The sequence below is a fragment of the Sorghum bicolor genome, chromosome 9 (assembly GCF_000003195.3).
Source record: "Sorghum bicolor cultivar BTx623 chromosome 9, Sorghum_bicolor_NCBIv3, whole genome shotgun sequence".
Lineage (NCBI taxonomy): Eukaryota > Viridiplantae > Streptophyta > Magnoliopsida > Poales > Poaceae > Sorghum > Sorghum bicolor.
Window position 1 is genome coordinate 6,382,126 of NC_012878.2, and position 12,636 is coordinate 6,394,761.

A 12,636-nucleotide genomic window follows, 5' to 3' on the forward strand; every position below is an offset into this window, starting at 1 on the left:
CTTCACCTCTAGTTCATGGAATATCAGATATCCTGATACCAGTGCAAAAGGCTTTGAAATGACACCATCTGATCATTGTCCTTGCCTAGTCACTATCTCTACAGAGATCCCAAAGCCTAAAGTCTTCAGATTTGAAAACTACTGGTTGCACATGCCAGGGTTCCAACAAACTCTGAATGAAGTTTGGACTGCCATTATACCACAAATGGATCATGCCAAGACTATAACTGCAAAATTCAAGAGTTTGAGAAAAGCTCTAAGAGAGAAGCAAGCTTCCATGGTCAACTTAAAATCTATGATTTCAAACATTAAGTTGATCATACTCTTTTTGGACTTGATTGAGGAAAGCAGGGATTTGAGCTTACAGGAGTGGAACTTCAGAACCATTATCAGAAATAAGTTGCTAATGCTGCTAGAGCAACAGAAAACCTACTGGAGGCAAAGAGGAACAATCAAATGGGTCAGTTTAGGGGATGCAACCACTAAATTCTTTCATGCAAATGCAACAATAAGAATGAGGAATAATCTTATCAAGCAACTAGAGAATAAGGATGGCCAAATCATAACAGCTCACAAGGACAAAGAGCAGCTTATCTGGGAAGAATTCAAGGAACGACTTGGTAAATCAGAATTCACAAGATTTGGAATTGATCCTGCTACCATACTGGAAAGGAGGGAAGATCTTGATTTTCTTGAAGAGTCATTCTCAGTCATGGAAATTGACACAGTGGTGAAGAACCTACCAAATGACAAATCTCTTGGACCAGATGGCTTCAGTAATGAGTTCCTCAAAGCTTCTTGGCCAGTAATAAAAAATGATATATATGAGTTATGCAAAGCCTTTCATGAAGGTAATGTCTGCCTCAGAAGCATCAATACCTCTCTCATCACCCTGATCCCAAAGACTCAGGAGGCAAGAACTCTAAATGACTTTAGACCAATCTCTTTGTTGAATAGCTCAGTGAAACTTCTTACAAAGCTGTTATCCAATAGATTACAATCAATCATCACAAAGCTAGTGCACAAGAATCAATATGGTTTCATCAAAAATAGAACTATTCAAGATTGCTTGGCATTGTCCTTTGAGTATCTTCACATGTGTCATCACTCAAAGAAGGAGATTATTGTCCTGAAACTATACTTTGAAAAAGCATTTGATAAAATGGAACATCAATCAATGCTGACTATAATGAGGGAGAAAGGCTTTGGGCAGAAATGGTTAGCCTAGATGAATCAGATCTTTTCTTCTGCTACCTCATCGGTTCTCCTGAATGGAACTTTTGGGAAAACCTTTCACTGCCTTAGAGGAGTTAGGCAAGGAGATCCTCTATCACCTCTTCTCTTTGTGCTAGCTGCTGATTTCCTTCAGACTCTGATCAACAAAGGGAAAGATCTGGGCTTATTAAATCTTCCTATTCCACTGGAAACAAATAAGGACTTCCCAATCATTCAGTATGCAGATGATACCCTAATTGTTTTGGAGGGAAACACCAGGCAGCTGCTATTCCTAAAATCGGTTATGAATACCTTTTCTGAAGCAACTGGGCTAAGAGTAAATCTAAAAAAAATCTATGATGCTGCCAATTAACATCTATGAAGCAAGGCTGGATTTCTTGGCAAGAACATTTGGATGCTCCAAGGGAACCTTCCCCTTCACCTATCTGGGATTACCCCTGAGTCTGACCAAGCCATCATTACAGGAATTCCTACCTCTAATTAACAAATGTGAAGCAAGGTTGGGCAGTATCTCAAGTTTTCTATCACAGGCTGGGAGACTGGAGCTAACAAATGCTGTGTTCTCAGCTCTCCCAACTTATTATATGTGCACTCTAGCTCTGCCAAAGACGGTAATCCAGAGAATCGACAAATTCAGAAAACATTGCCTATGGAGAGGAAATGATATCAATGCTAGAAAGCCACCCAAAGCTGCATGGAAGATGGTTTGCAAGACTAAAGAAGAAAGGGGACTAGGGGTAATTGACATTGAACAGCAGAACAAGGCTCTGTTGATGAAGAATTTAGACATTTTATAACAAAAATGACATACCTTGGGTTCTAATGATCTGGGAAAAATATTACAGAAACTAGGACAAGTCAGGAGAGGATCTTTTTGGTGGAGGGATAATCTGAAAAATCTTGAGCAGTTCAAAGAGCTAGCAGTCCTTCAAATGCAGTGTGGAGACACAGTTTTCTTTTGGCAAGACAAATGGAATGGGTATGAACTTAAATCAGAAATGCCTGAGCTATTTTCATTTGCAAAAAACAAGTTCATATCAGGCAAAAAGGTTCTAGGACAGGAAGATCAGACTCAACTTTTTCATTTGCCGGTCACTGAAGCTGCTTACTCACAGATGGAGCATCTTATGCAGACATTAGAAAATCTTCCACAATCAGATAACAAGGACTTTTGGAAGTACAGGTGGGGTGATAGGTTCAGCTCTTCAAGGGCGTACAAGCTTATGAAGGGACATCAACAGATCCATGACATTCACAGTTGGCTGTGGAGCTCTTATTGTCAACCCAAACATAAGGTCTTCTTTTGGTTACTAATCAAGGATAGATTGAGCACAAGGAACATTCTCAGAAGGAAAAATATGCTGCTACCTTCTTATCAATGTGTGTTATGCTTACAAAACACTGAAGAGACAAGTTATCATCTTTTTCTGCAATGCCCATTTGCAGCCCAATGCTGGCAATTGCTAAATATAAACTCACCCATTCTGCTACCATTCCCAGAAATTGCAGATCTTTTCAAGGATAGGATCAATTCTCAGTTCTTCATGGAGGCTGTTATTTTAATGTGTTGGGCAATATGGATGTCTAGGAGTGACCTAATTTTTAAGGGGATTCAACCTTCTCTTGATGAAGCCAAAGCAATCTTCAGTTTAGAGCTACTCTTGCTTAAGCATAGAGTAAAGAGAGGGATCAGTGCTCGGTTCTCTCAATGGACCAATTCCATCTTGTAATTCTTGATTCTTTCTTTTCTTGTTGTTTTCTGTTTTTTGTTTTTTTCTTTGTCCCCTGACCTCTCTTCCCTCAAAACTAGAACTCTGCTGAAACTCTTTGTACCCTTTAGTCTTTCTTGCAATATATTTTATCTGTAGGGGCCCCGGCCCCTCTAGTTCCTTCAAAAAAAATGAGGAGCACAGAATGGTGTCACTTTTCTTACTGTGCTCCTGCACACCTGACATCTTTTTGAACTGCTGGATAAAAGAGAAGAGTATGCTTGGGTTGAGAGAATGAAGGTCTTGTTCTATCAACACTTACGTGGCCTACAACTTTATATTGGGGCTAATACTCGGTACTGCCTGCGTTGGCCATGCCCTGAAGGAGACTCAGCATATGCAACCAGCATGCGTCAAGCATTCTCGTCCATCATCATTCTTTTTTCTTTGGTACCACAGGATCCTCATGATTCTTTTTTCTTTGGTAGGTATAGCACAGGATCCACAAATCTCGTGCAAGATCCATTCAGAAAATCCGAACCCAAAAAGGGGGAAAAAATGCTTCACGACGTGATGTGGTGGGACCAAGGATCACACATGTCCATATGAGAAGCAAAATAGCAGGTAGATGGAATTGGTGCAGGAACCAGTTCTTCTACAGTTTGCAAGGTGCAACAGAATCGGGCACTTCCCCATGTATCAAAGGATTTGATGATCTCTTCGAGTTCAGAAAAAGCGTGTCTTGTTGCTTGATCTTATATGTCGAATTTGACGGTCACTCTTATAATAAATCAATAAATAATATTTTTAGCCACGTCCTTTCAGCCGTGTTTCCTTATTGGATTGTGGCACCAATACGCAAAAATCTGCATAGCAAACCCTGTTTTCGTTATCTGCTAAATTATATGCTACTACTTGTAAGGCTAATGGTACAATCAGTCAATCACAACACCATTTCTGCTGGATTCTAAGTCAATTGTACGTAGTAGTACGTACGTATCAATCAAACCGGCACCATGATGAGCTCTGCCAACGCATTAAATTGGCTAAATGACCTCTGCTAATCCAGACAAAACAATCACTATAGACTGGGAGTCTTGAGACCATCAAAGTCAAAAAAAAAAGGCGCCGACCATCTTTCTGATGGAACAGAATATGGTGTTGTGATTGTACCATCATTTCTGATCGAACATAATTCTGATTTCTGAACATGCATCTATGAATCGTACGTTTGATTCAGTCACCACAACACACTGCAATGTGTACAGTAAAATGAATATGAACAGTAGTATGAGACAACATTTCTTCATAGTTCTAGTTTTGCCGACAAATTTTCTCAGGACTCCACAGCCAACCGGTGGACTGGTGTTACAATGATGAGTAATGTGTTAATCAACGTGCTATCCTCCTAGTAGGCAATAAAAGAAACGAAGATATTTCTTTACAACATGTATCGTGCCTTTCTATGAAGCAACAAAATAATATGATACCACACGCTGAACCAAAAAAGAAAAAGTCTGCTGTTAATTTTTGTCTCCCCCGTGGTCCCGCACCTTCCTTTACATTTGTGTGAACTGAAATATTCTTGTAAGGGTAAAACAATCTAAAGGCAGTTGCCCCTGCCACTATATTCATCACTTTGAAGCTATCAGTGACTGCACATCAACAAAATTGAAATTACTGTAAGCAAAGGATTTTTCTTTTATTTTATACTAAGCCAACACACAGCAAGAACTGAAAAAGAAATGACATGGACTTACTGAATCAAGAAGCTTGAGACCAGCTCCACGTGTAAACTTCCTAGCAAAAAGGAAGCAGGGTGCTGGCTTTCCATTACTTGTACACCACTCCCTCCTATTTTCAGTCTCGTAATATATATTATCGATATCCTAAAAATGAGAAGAATAGATCCTTAGCAAACAGTAGGGAACTATCATGCACACTTCTTAGTGGAAGCTTATTTTGGTATAAAATTGGCACATCAAGAATCAAAGCTGACCCTGTTACAAAAGCATCAGCCTTCGAAACAGACATTTGTTCAAGACATCGGTTATTCGATTGATGCAGTATTTACCAACACAGGTGTTACAGGTTAAAGACATTCACCTCCTTTTCCTATAAAAGGTGCTTGTTGCTTTATTCATTATATCAAATTATATGATTGAATTACTTGTCAAATTAAGGCAAACCAAAACTAAATTCAAATGGTGATGGACCCTTTGGTTTCCCCTTTAATTAAGCATAAAACAAGTCTACCCCAACTTGCTTGCGCTAAAAGCGTTGTCATTGTTGATGTTGTTTTAGCAAATATATATGTCCTAAAGGAAACAAACGTGTCCAGATTTGAAGAATCTTTATACCTTTATAGATTTTATAAGTCTAGGAGTAGCATCGGAGACTTTATATGTTACAGGATGCCACCCACGTCTTTCACGATCTTTAGAAGCTGAAAGATCCCATGCACTATGTGTTACTGATCGTCGTGTAAGTTCTTCTTCTAGACCATTTTGCTGCATTGCAGAAGAGCTCAATGATCAGCAAACTTAGTGCAGAAAAAAATTATGCAAACAATATTGCTATGATCGAGATCATTGACTTACTGCAAGCAACGTCTGAACATAGTGCTCATCTGGTATGCAGTTATGGGCTTTCCATGCCTCTGCAGGCTGCAAAAACAGAAGGATAAATGGCATTTAAACAAACATAATTATCAACTGAGCTTCCCTTGTAAAATACTAAAATGTAAACACAAATAGATGCAAATATAGAGTTTGGAAACTTGGAAAGTATTCTGATGCACAAGAATAATACTATCTCTTTATTTTATTTTGGAACTTCAAAAACAAAATTCTATAATACTTAGGAAGTTTAAATCAGCACTCATACTGTGATCCAGAAAAGTAACCATATAAAAATCTAAAAAAAAATTTAATGCAATTATTTTGGACTACTTCATATTTTGGTTCTTATGGACCTACAATTGTCCCTTCTACTTTCCTATCTCAGATAACAATTTGCATTGTCATCTAAAAAAGATTTAATAGTTTTCTTTACTTTATTTTACCAGAACCCCATTTACTCTGTCTATGTTGTTTCAACATAGCCAGTCCAAGGTGCTGGTGATTTAGTTTTTAACATAATCAGCGCACATGCCCCTCAAGTAAATCACAATGCAAGTCACCGAGCCAATCTGGGGTAGACCTAGATGACATGGTTAGAAGTGTACCTACCAGGGAGACGATTTTCATAAGAAATCTCAGTGGTAATGTAGGCACATCTAATGTAGGTTGAGGTAGCATATGGGGGTTTTGGGTATGTCTGTAGGAATCAGGAAGGACAGGATATCTTAGATAGAAGCATGCAGAAAGTACCTGAACTATAAACTAGTGTTAAGATTCCCTACTCCCTAGTATCACTAATTCACTATTATTGTCATTAATGCCCTTTTGTATTTTATTATGTTTGATTGGGATTTTTTTCCCATGTTGGTGGCTCATGCTAGGTTCCATCCGAAGCCCACTAAAACTTGTTTGGGATTAACAGGTTGTCAGGCTCTGTTGTTGATGACAATGGGATTTGATGTATTCATTTTTACAAGTAAAAACTGCTAAAATGGCAATCCATAAGTGATGTCATGCATAAGAAAGGGGGTTGTTCGGTAAGATACTGAAATGTTTCCACTTACAATGGGACGATCCCAATCCCGCCAGAACTCTGGCAAGGGTCTCCTCTGCAGTATACAGAAATATATGATTGGTCAATATTAGAAACTGAATAGATGTAAGAGCTTAATGTAAATTAAGATGAGGATTCATAATTTGAGAAATGATGCTATAACAAAATTGGATTGATTGTCACCATAAAAGGAGAGCTACAAATAATTTTATAATAGACGTTATTACATGCTGATGGTGCCACATACAGCAGTTGCCACACTAACTTTACTAGTTCTTTTGAGACTGTTGGCAAGTTATTAGCAGCTCAACCCCTGTGACCTATGCATGTTTACATAACATGCAAAAAACTACAAAAAATAATAGAAAGTTTTGAATATCTAATATCTACTCTCTTGACTGACAAATTAAGAGGTATTAGTAAACAATGTAACCTTACTACTGTTCTCAAACTTATCTTCATACAAAATTAAGATTACCCTGCAATGCTTCTGGAATTCCGGTAACACCACTTCATCATCAACCACAACCTCAGCATGCCTTTTAATTAGCACAGCCCACTGGAAACAATGTATGAATAGAAGTTCAGTGGTACTGTGGTAGAGGCATCAGAATTAACTATCAATACAATGTTCAGTACTTCAGTCTTTATTTATAATGGTGAAAGGACCACCTGTGAGCCTTTTCTCCAATTCTCCACTGGAATAACTGGGTCCATTCTTGGGTTGTATCTCCCTGCCTTTGTATCAGCAAAACTGCAACCAGCATAATACAGGGCAAAAATAAATAGAAAAAAAAAAGAATTGACCCTTCAGCTGCAAGCCTGTAGCATGCTGTGCAACTCATCTACGGGATCAAGGTACAACAAAGGAAAGGTATATCATAATTCATAAAGGGGAAAGAGCCAAAATGAATTTCCAATGACATCATAAAAGACTGGTATAACCAAGACCAGGAAATGTAGCACAGTATTTGGATATTTATACCTGTCTACAAAGCTGGTTGATGATGACATTATGTAGTCGTAAGTGTAGCTGAAATTGTACAATGGTACACAGCTGCCACAGAGAGAAGATCCTAGTAAGCATGAATCAAAATTAAGATCCAAAATTTACCAGCGATAAATAAATAAAAGAAAGTCAAAATAGGATCGAAAAAAGGTGTGGAACTGTTGACAGCAGCATACATAGGAATCAGCAAATGGATATTAGTATAGATGAAATATTTCTCTACTATCTGCAGATTTAATACAAAGTGGAGTACTATACAATATATAACAATGCAACTGAAAGTCATATAGGGTGTAGCTTATTCCACATAAGCTTTGTGGTTGTAAGACAATATTTCAAGATAATGGCATAAACATTCCAATAACTCTGGTATTACAAGTGTAAAGCTAATTACCATGAAACTTCCTCGATATTTTCAACAGTAATTTGTACTTACAAAGCACCACTAGTTTATCGATAATATTCAATATGATCTTGAATGACAAATCTTGAAATTTGCCAGTTGACATTTAGTTCCTCATTTGTACATGCAAAAAAGTTTGTGAAACTCGAAACACATCAAATGCTCAACCGCCTCTGGAACAAACAGAAATTTGGAAGGAAATGTTAATGTTGTATCCAGGTCCGTTAGCATTTTATCTTGCAACTCAGTCGTAGATAAACGGTAGGCTGTCAGGCAACAAGAAAAGGTTTGTTCCCATTTGCTCCCTAGTTTTCGCCTATTAGTGTCAGTATCAAAACTAAATATCTTCTCCAAGATGGTTCAAACTGCTTTATCAACTTTATTGCTTTTCGTGTTACTGAAAACTGGATACGAGATTCATACTGATTCAATGAGTGCATGCCCATAACAAACTAAACATGGGCAAGATACAAAAAAGTAGACCTTGCTTTAAATTAGAATTTTTTACTGTACAGCCTTAACAGATCTTGATCTATTTTTATAAGAAGATGAAGTCATTTTACTACATTAACGTCATTTTCATCCCCATTTTCATCACCATAGCATATTAGCATACAACAAATCGCAGGCTAAAAAAGAAAGACTAGTTTTAATGCTTGTCTAAAGGACTATCTTACAACCAAATCTAGAACCCAATATCACACATGCTTGATAATAGATGCAAAAGAACACTACAACTTGAAAAGTTATTGCCTTCAAGTTCAATCCCAGATAATATCCTCTAAACAAATCCTATGGCAGATTTGAGCATGGCAATCTCAAAAACGTGTTTGAAGAGCGTACCTGTCGGAGACAAAAACAAAGCGGTCATTGAGCGGATCCTTAAGAGCATGGCTGAGCAGAATGCGCTCCGCCGTGATCATGCTCGCCTCCCCCCAATCCACCTGCAGCAAAGCACGCAAGCCACCTCAGCAAGAGCACGCGTACTGACGACACCAATTGCGTTTCACCATTCATCATATTTTATGGTGCAAATGTGCCAACCTGGATGCTGTCATTGACCTGACGGTTGTAGAAGAATCGGGACCGGGTGGTGGCTCGGGTGAGCACGAAGCCCGGCCGCGAGTGCACGAGGATGGAGAACCTCCCATCCTTGTCACCCTGATCAGCACAACAAGGATACGATACATCAGCCATCGGCAGTTAGGATCCGCACAGGCATTCGGCGGCATTGTGCGGCAATGTGGGGGAAGGCAATGGCGATAGAAACAGGAGTGAAATTTTGAGTGGGGATTCGGATCCGTACGCGGAAGAAGGCATCCCAGACGAGTTCGAGCGGGAGGCGGTTGCGCGCGATGAAGAGGAAAGCGACCTTGGAGTTCCCCGGCGGTAGCGGCGCCTCCTCCACCTCCGCCTGCGGCTCGGTCACTCCCGCCGCCTTCTGCTCCGCCGCGGGCTCCAGCGGCGCGGAGGAGCCATGGAGAAGCAGGAGGAAAAGGCTGCTGAGGCAGAGGCAGAACAGCAGCAGGAGCAGCGCCGCCGCGCGCCTGCCCCGGCCGTAGCCGTAGCCGAACTTCCGCGGCTTCATCCCGACGACCGAGGAGGCTGGCCGTGGCCACCGCCGGCGTAGGCCGGCCCGTACCTGTCCCCCGCCCGCCCGCGCGCTGCGGACTCTACCTCAGCGGCATGAGCAGAGCGGAGTAAGCTCGGGTAAGCAAGCGCAGTGCGGCTGCGTAGCGCAGCCGCGCAGATCTCTCGGCTCACGGGAATCTTGCGAGTGGCGTTGCCTCGTGATCCGGGAGGGGAAGAGGAGGTGGGTGAGCAGCGGAGTCGCCGTGAGGTGGTGGTGGTGGCGGGGGATGGAGATGGATGGATCGAATCTTGGGCTTGCTTGCCGAGGGGACGAAGGCGCGCGGCACGCGGCACGCGCCGGAGTGGCGAGCACTGTCCCAGTCCCAGTGTGGTGCGGCTCGCCGACGTGCCAACTAACCACCGGCCACCGGTCCACGGGCACGGGCACGCGCACGAGCATCCGGATCTGCTGCAGGCAGGCCTTTGCTTGCTGCTCCCTCAGTCCAAAAAGGATAGAAATCTAGATCATGAACAGGTAGGCGCATCATCAACGGTATAAGCATGAATGCTGTTTTATTATAAACAAAATCTGAAATGGTACACTGTTACTACTTAGGGCTTGTTTGGCACAGCTCAACTTCACCAGTAAAGCTGTTTTTTTAGAAAATAGCTTCATGAGTGACTTTCTAGATGAAGCTGAGCTATTTTGAAAAAAGTGTTTGGCAAAATAGCTTCACCAACTACTTCATGCATAATAGTTGAGAGAGAGAAATGAGGGAGAAGCTGCAATAAGCTACTTTTTTTCAGCTTCATCCAACTTATGTCTTTGTGAGAGGAGAGGAAAAACAGCTTCACCCATGAAACTGTTTTGGAAATAAGTGTTTGGCAAAAAAAAACAGCTCACAACAGCTCATGAAGCTGCTGTGAGCTGTACCAAACAAGCCTTTACTAGTACAAGTGCCACAGTGTTTCATTCTAGAAGCCAAAACAAAATGGGCTTGGGAATGGAATTTAGGCCTTGTTTAGTTCACCCTGAAAACCAAAAAGTTTTCAACATTCCCTGTCACATCGAATCTTGTGGCACATGCATGAAATATTAAATATATACGAAAACAAAAACTAATTACACAGTTTAGCTGTAAATCACGAGACGAATCTTTTGATCCTAGTTAGTCCATGATTGGATAATATTTGTCACAAACAAACGAAAGTGCTACAGTACCGAAAACTTTTCACTTTTCGAAACTAAACAAGGCCTTACAAATATCAAGGGCCTATTTGACATAGCTCACAAGCTGTTTTTTTACCAAATACTTTTTTCTATTTTTCTCACAAAGACATGAGTTGGGATGAAGCTGGAAAAAAGGTAGTTTATCCTAGCTCTCTCCATTTCTTTCTTTCATCAATGCATGAAGTTGTTGGTGAAACTGTTTTGTCAAACAACTTTTCCAAAACCGTTCAACTTTACCTATAAAATTGTTCATGAAGCTCTTTCTAAAAAACAGCTTTACTAGTGAAGCTAAGTTGTGTCAAATAAGACCCAAGTTCAAGATTAAGAGGGGAAAAAAAATTATCGGGTCAAAATATAGGCTCGAGTCTGACTCGATACACTAGTGGGTTGGGTTAATTTTTATATTTTCTTCTTTTTGTGTTGGTTTTTTTTTCAAGTTAGGTTGGATGACCATGGGTCAAAATTATTACCCAATGCACCGGTGGGTCAGTTCAAATCAGGGTTTTTTAGTTGAGCTAGGTAGTGTTAGTTGGGTGAGGTAGTCCATGATAAGATCTATTTACAACTATGCAAAAAGTAGAGCAATGAAAAGGTGCACCGATGCGAGACTTGATAGTAGCCTAAGTAGATGATGGCAGTGGGAGACATGAGTTAGTGCCTATTTGAGATAGCTTAGTTTAGCCATGCTTTGATTTGAAGCTGGTTTACTAGGTAACCTAGATTTTATATGAAGCATGAAGAATCATACGGTTTTGCAATCCCCTGTTAAGTGAGGAGGTGTGCATGGGCCAGGGTTCGAGGAGGCACAGGAGAGGGATGGTTGTCGATGCTCGAGCGGGCACCAGCGTGTTAGGGAAGGAGAGCGAGGAGGAGCTTGATAGCACGAAGGAGCGCAACAACGTGAAGGACCTTAGCGGTGCGAGCTTGGGGAGGTGCAAAGGTACGATGCTAGAGGAGGAGGGGACGAGGAGCTTGGTGCATGGAGGAGGAGGCCACTGGCACAATGGATGTGGGAAAGAGCGGTTACTTGGAGGAGGGGAGAAGAAGCAAAGGAGTGACGAGGAAAGCTAGAATCATGCTATGATGAGGAAAAAACTCCTTTCATGCAGGCCCCGCCCTAGACGCAGGCGGCCGCCCTGGCCCCCCAGTTAGGCAGGGCCCACCCCAAGTATGCAACACACAGTAGTATTAGTATTTGGCGGTGGTTCAGGTTTCAGAGATTGAGTTATACATATAGAAGCTGAATATGCAGTTGTACACATTAGTGCAACCAGTGTTTATTTTAGCAAGTGTTTACTATGCCTGTGATCGTAGTATCAGCTAAAAGAAACTTCTCAAAACTAAAATTATTGTATGAATAAAGGGACCCATATTTTTGTTTCGCCTCGGGCCTCCAAAAAATTGAAGGGCGGTGTTGTTTCCATGTTCTATCTAAGAATCACCTCTTATGCGTGGTCATGGGAAGCGACTTAGGCCCCGTCTAGTTCTCTTGCTAAATTTTAGCTAGCTAAAATTATTTTAACTACTTTTGGATGACTAATAGAACTAAACTATTTTAACTCGTTTTAGTCGATGTGTTTGAAACTAACTAAAGTTTAGCTAGCTTAAATTTAGCAAGGGGAACCAAACAGAGTCTTAGAATCATAATAACGTTTGGTTTCACTGAGTCATAATAACGTTTGGTTTCACTGGATCGAAGTGCGCGTGCGGAAGTTGCCTAGCAGAGGAGCAAACGCATGAAGACGAGAAAAAGGGGCAGCAACAAAGGTATTGAAGTGATTTATACCTAATAAAATATATA

At 40.8% G+C, this 12,636-nt stretch overlaps 1 protein-coding gene across 1 annotated transcript; it reads right to left on the minus strand.

Annotated features, from left to right (window-relative positions):
* On the minus strand, nt 4,207-10,045 carry LOC8080942. Its single transcript, XM_002440641.2, has 11 exons — nt 9,339-10,045; nt 9,077-9,193; nt 8,876-8,976; nt 7,606-7,677; nt 7,293-7,374; nt 7,099-7,179; nt 6,631-6,675; nt 5,546-5,611; nt 5,306-5,455; nt 4,706-4,834; nt 4,207-4,600 (listed from the first exon to the last, which is right to left on the minus strand). Exons 1-11 carry the CDS (start codon nt 9,618-9,620, stop codon nt 4,580-4,582), a joined length of 1,146 nt encoding a protein of 381 aa, XP_002440686.1. The 5' UTR covers nt 9,621-10,045; the 3' UTR covers nt 4,207-4,579.

Excerpts from the sequence above, each read along its gene's own strand:
- LOC8080942 (XM_002440641.2), bottom strand. The coding sequence starts at position 9,620 with ATGAAGCCGCGGAAGTTCGGCTACGGCTACGGCCGGGGCAGGCGCGCG. Across the intron at positions 8,977-9,076 it reads AGGTCAATGACAGCATCCAG|GTGGATTGGGGGGAGGCGAG; the intron begins GTTGGCACATTT and ends GCTTTGCTGCAG. Across the intron at positions 7,678-8,875 it reads TTTGTTTTTGTCTCCGACAG|CTGTGTACCATTGTACAATT; the intron begins GTACGCTCTTCA and ends TCTCTGTGGCAG.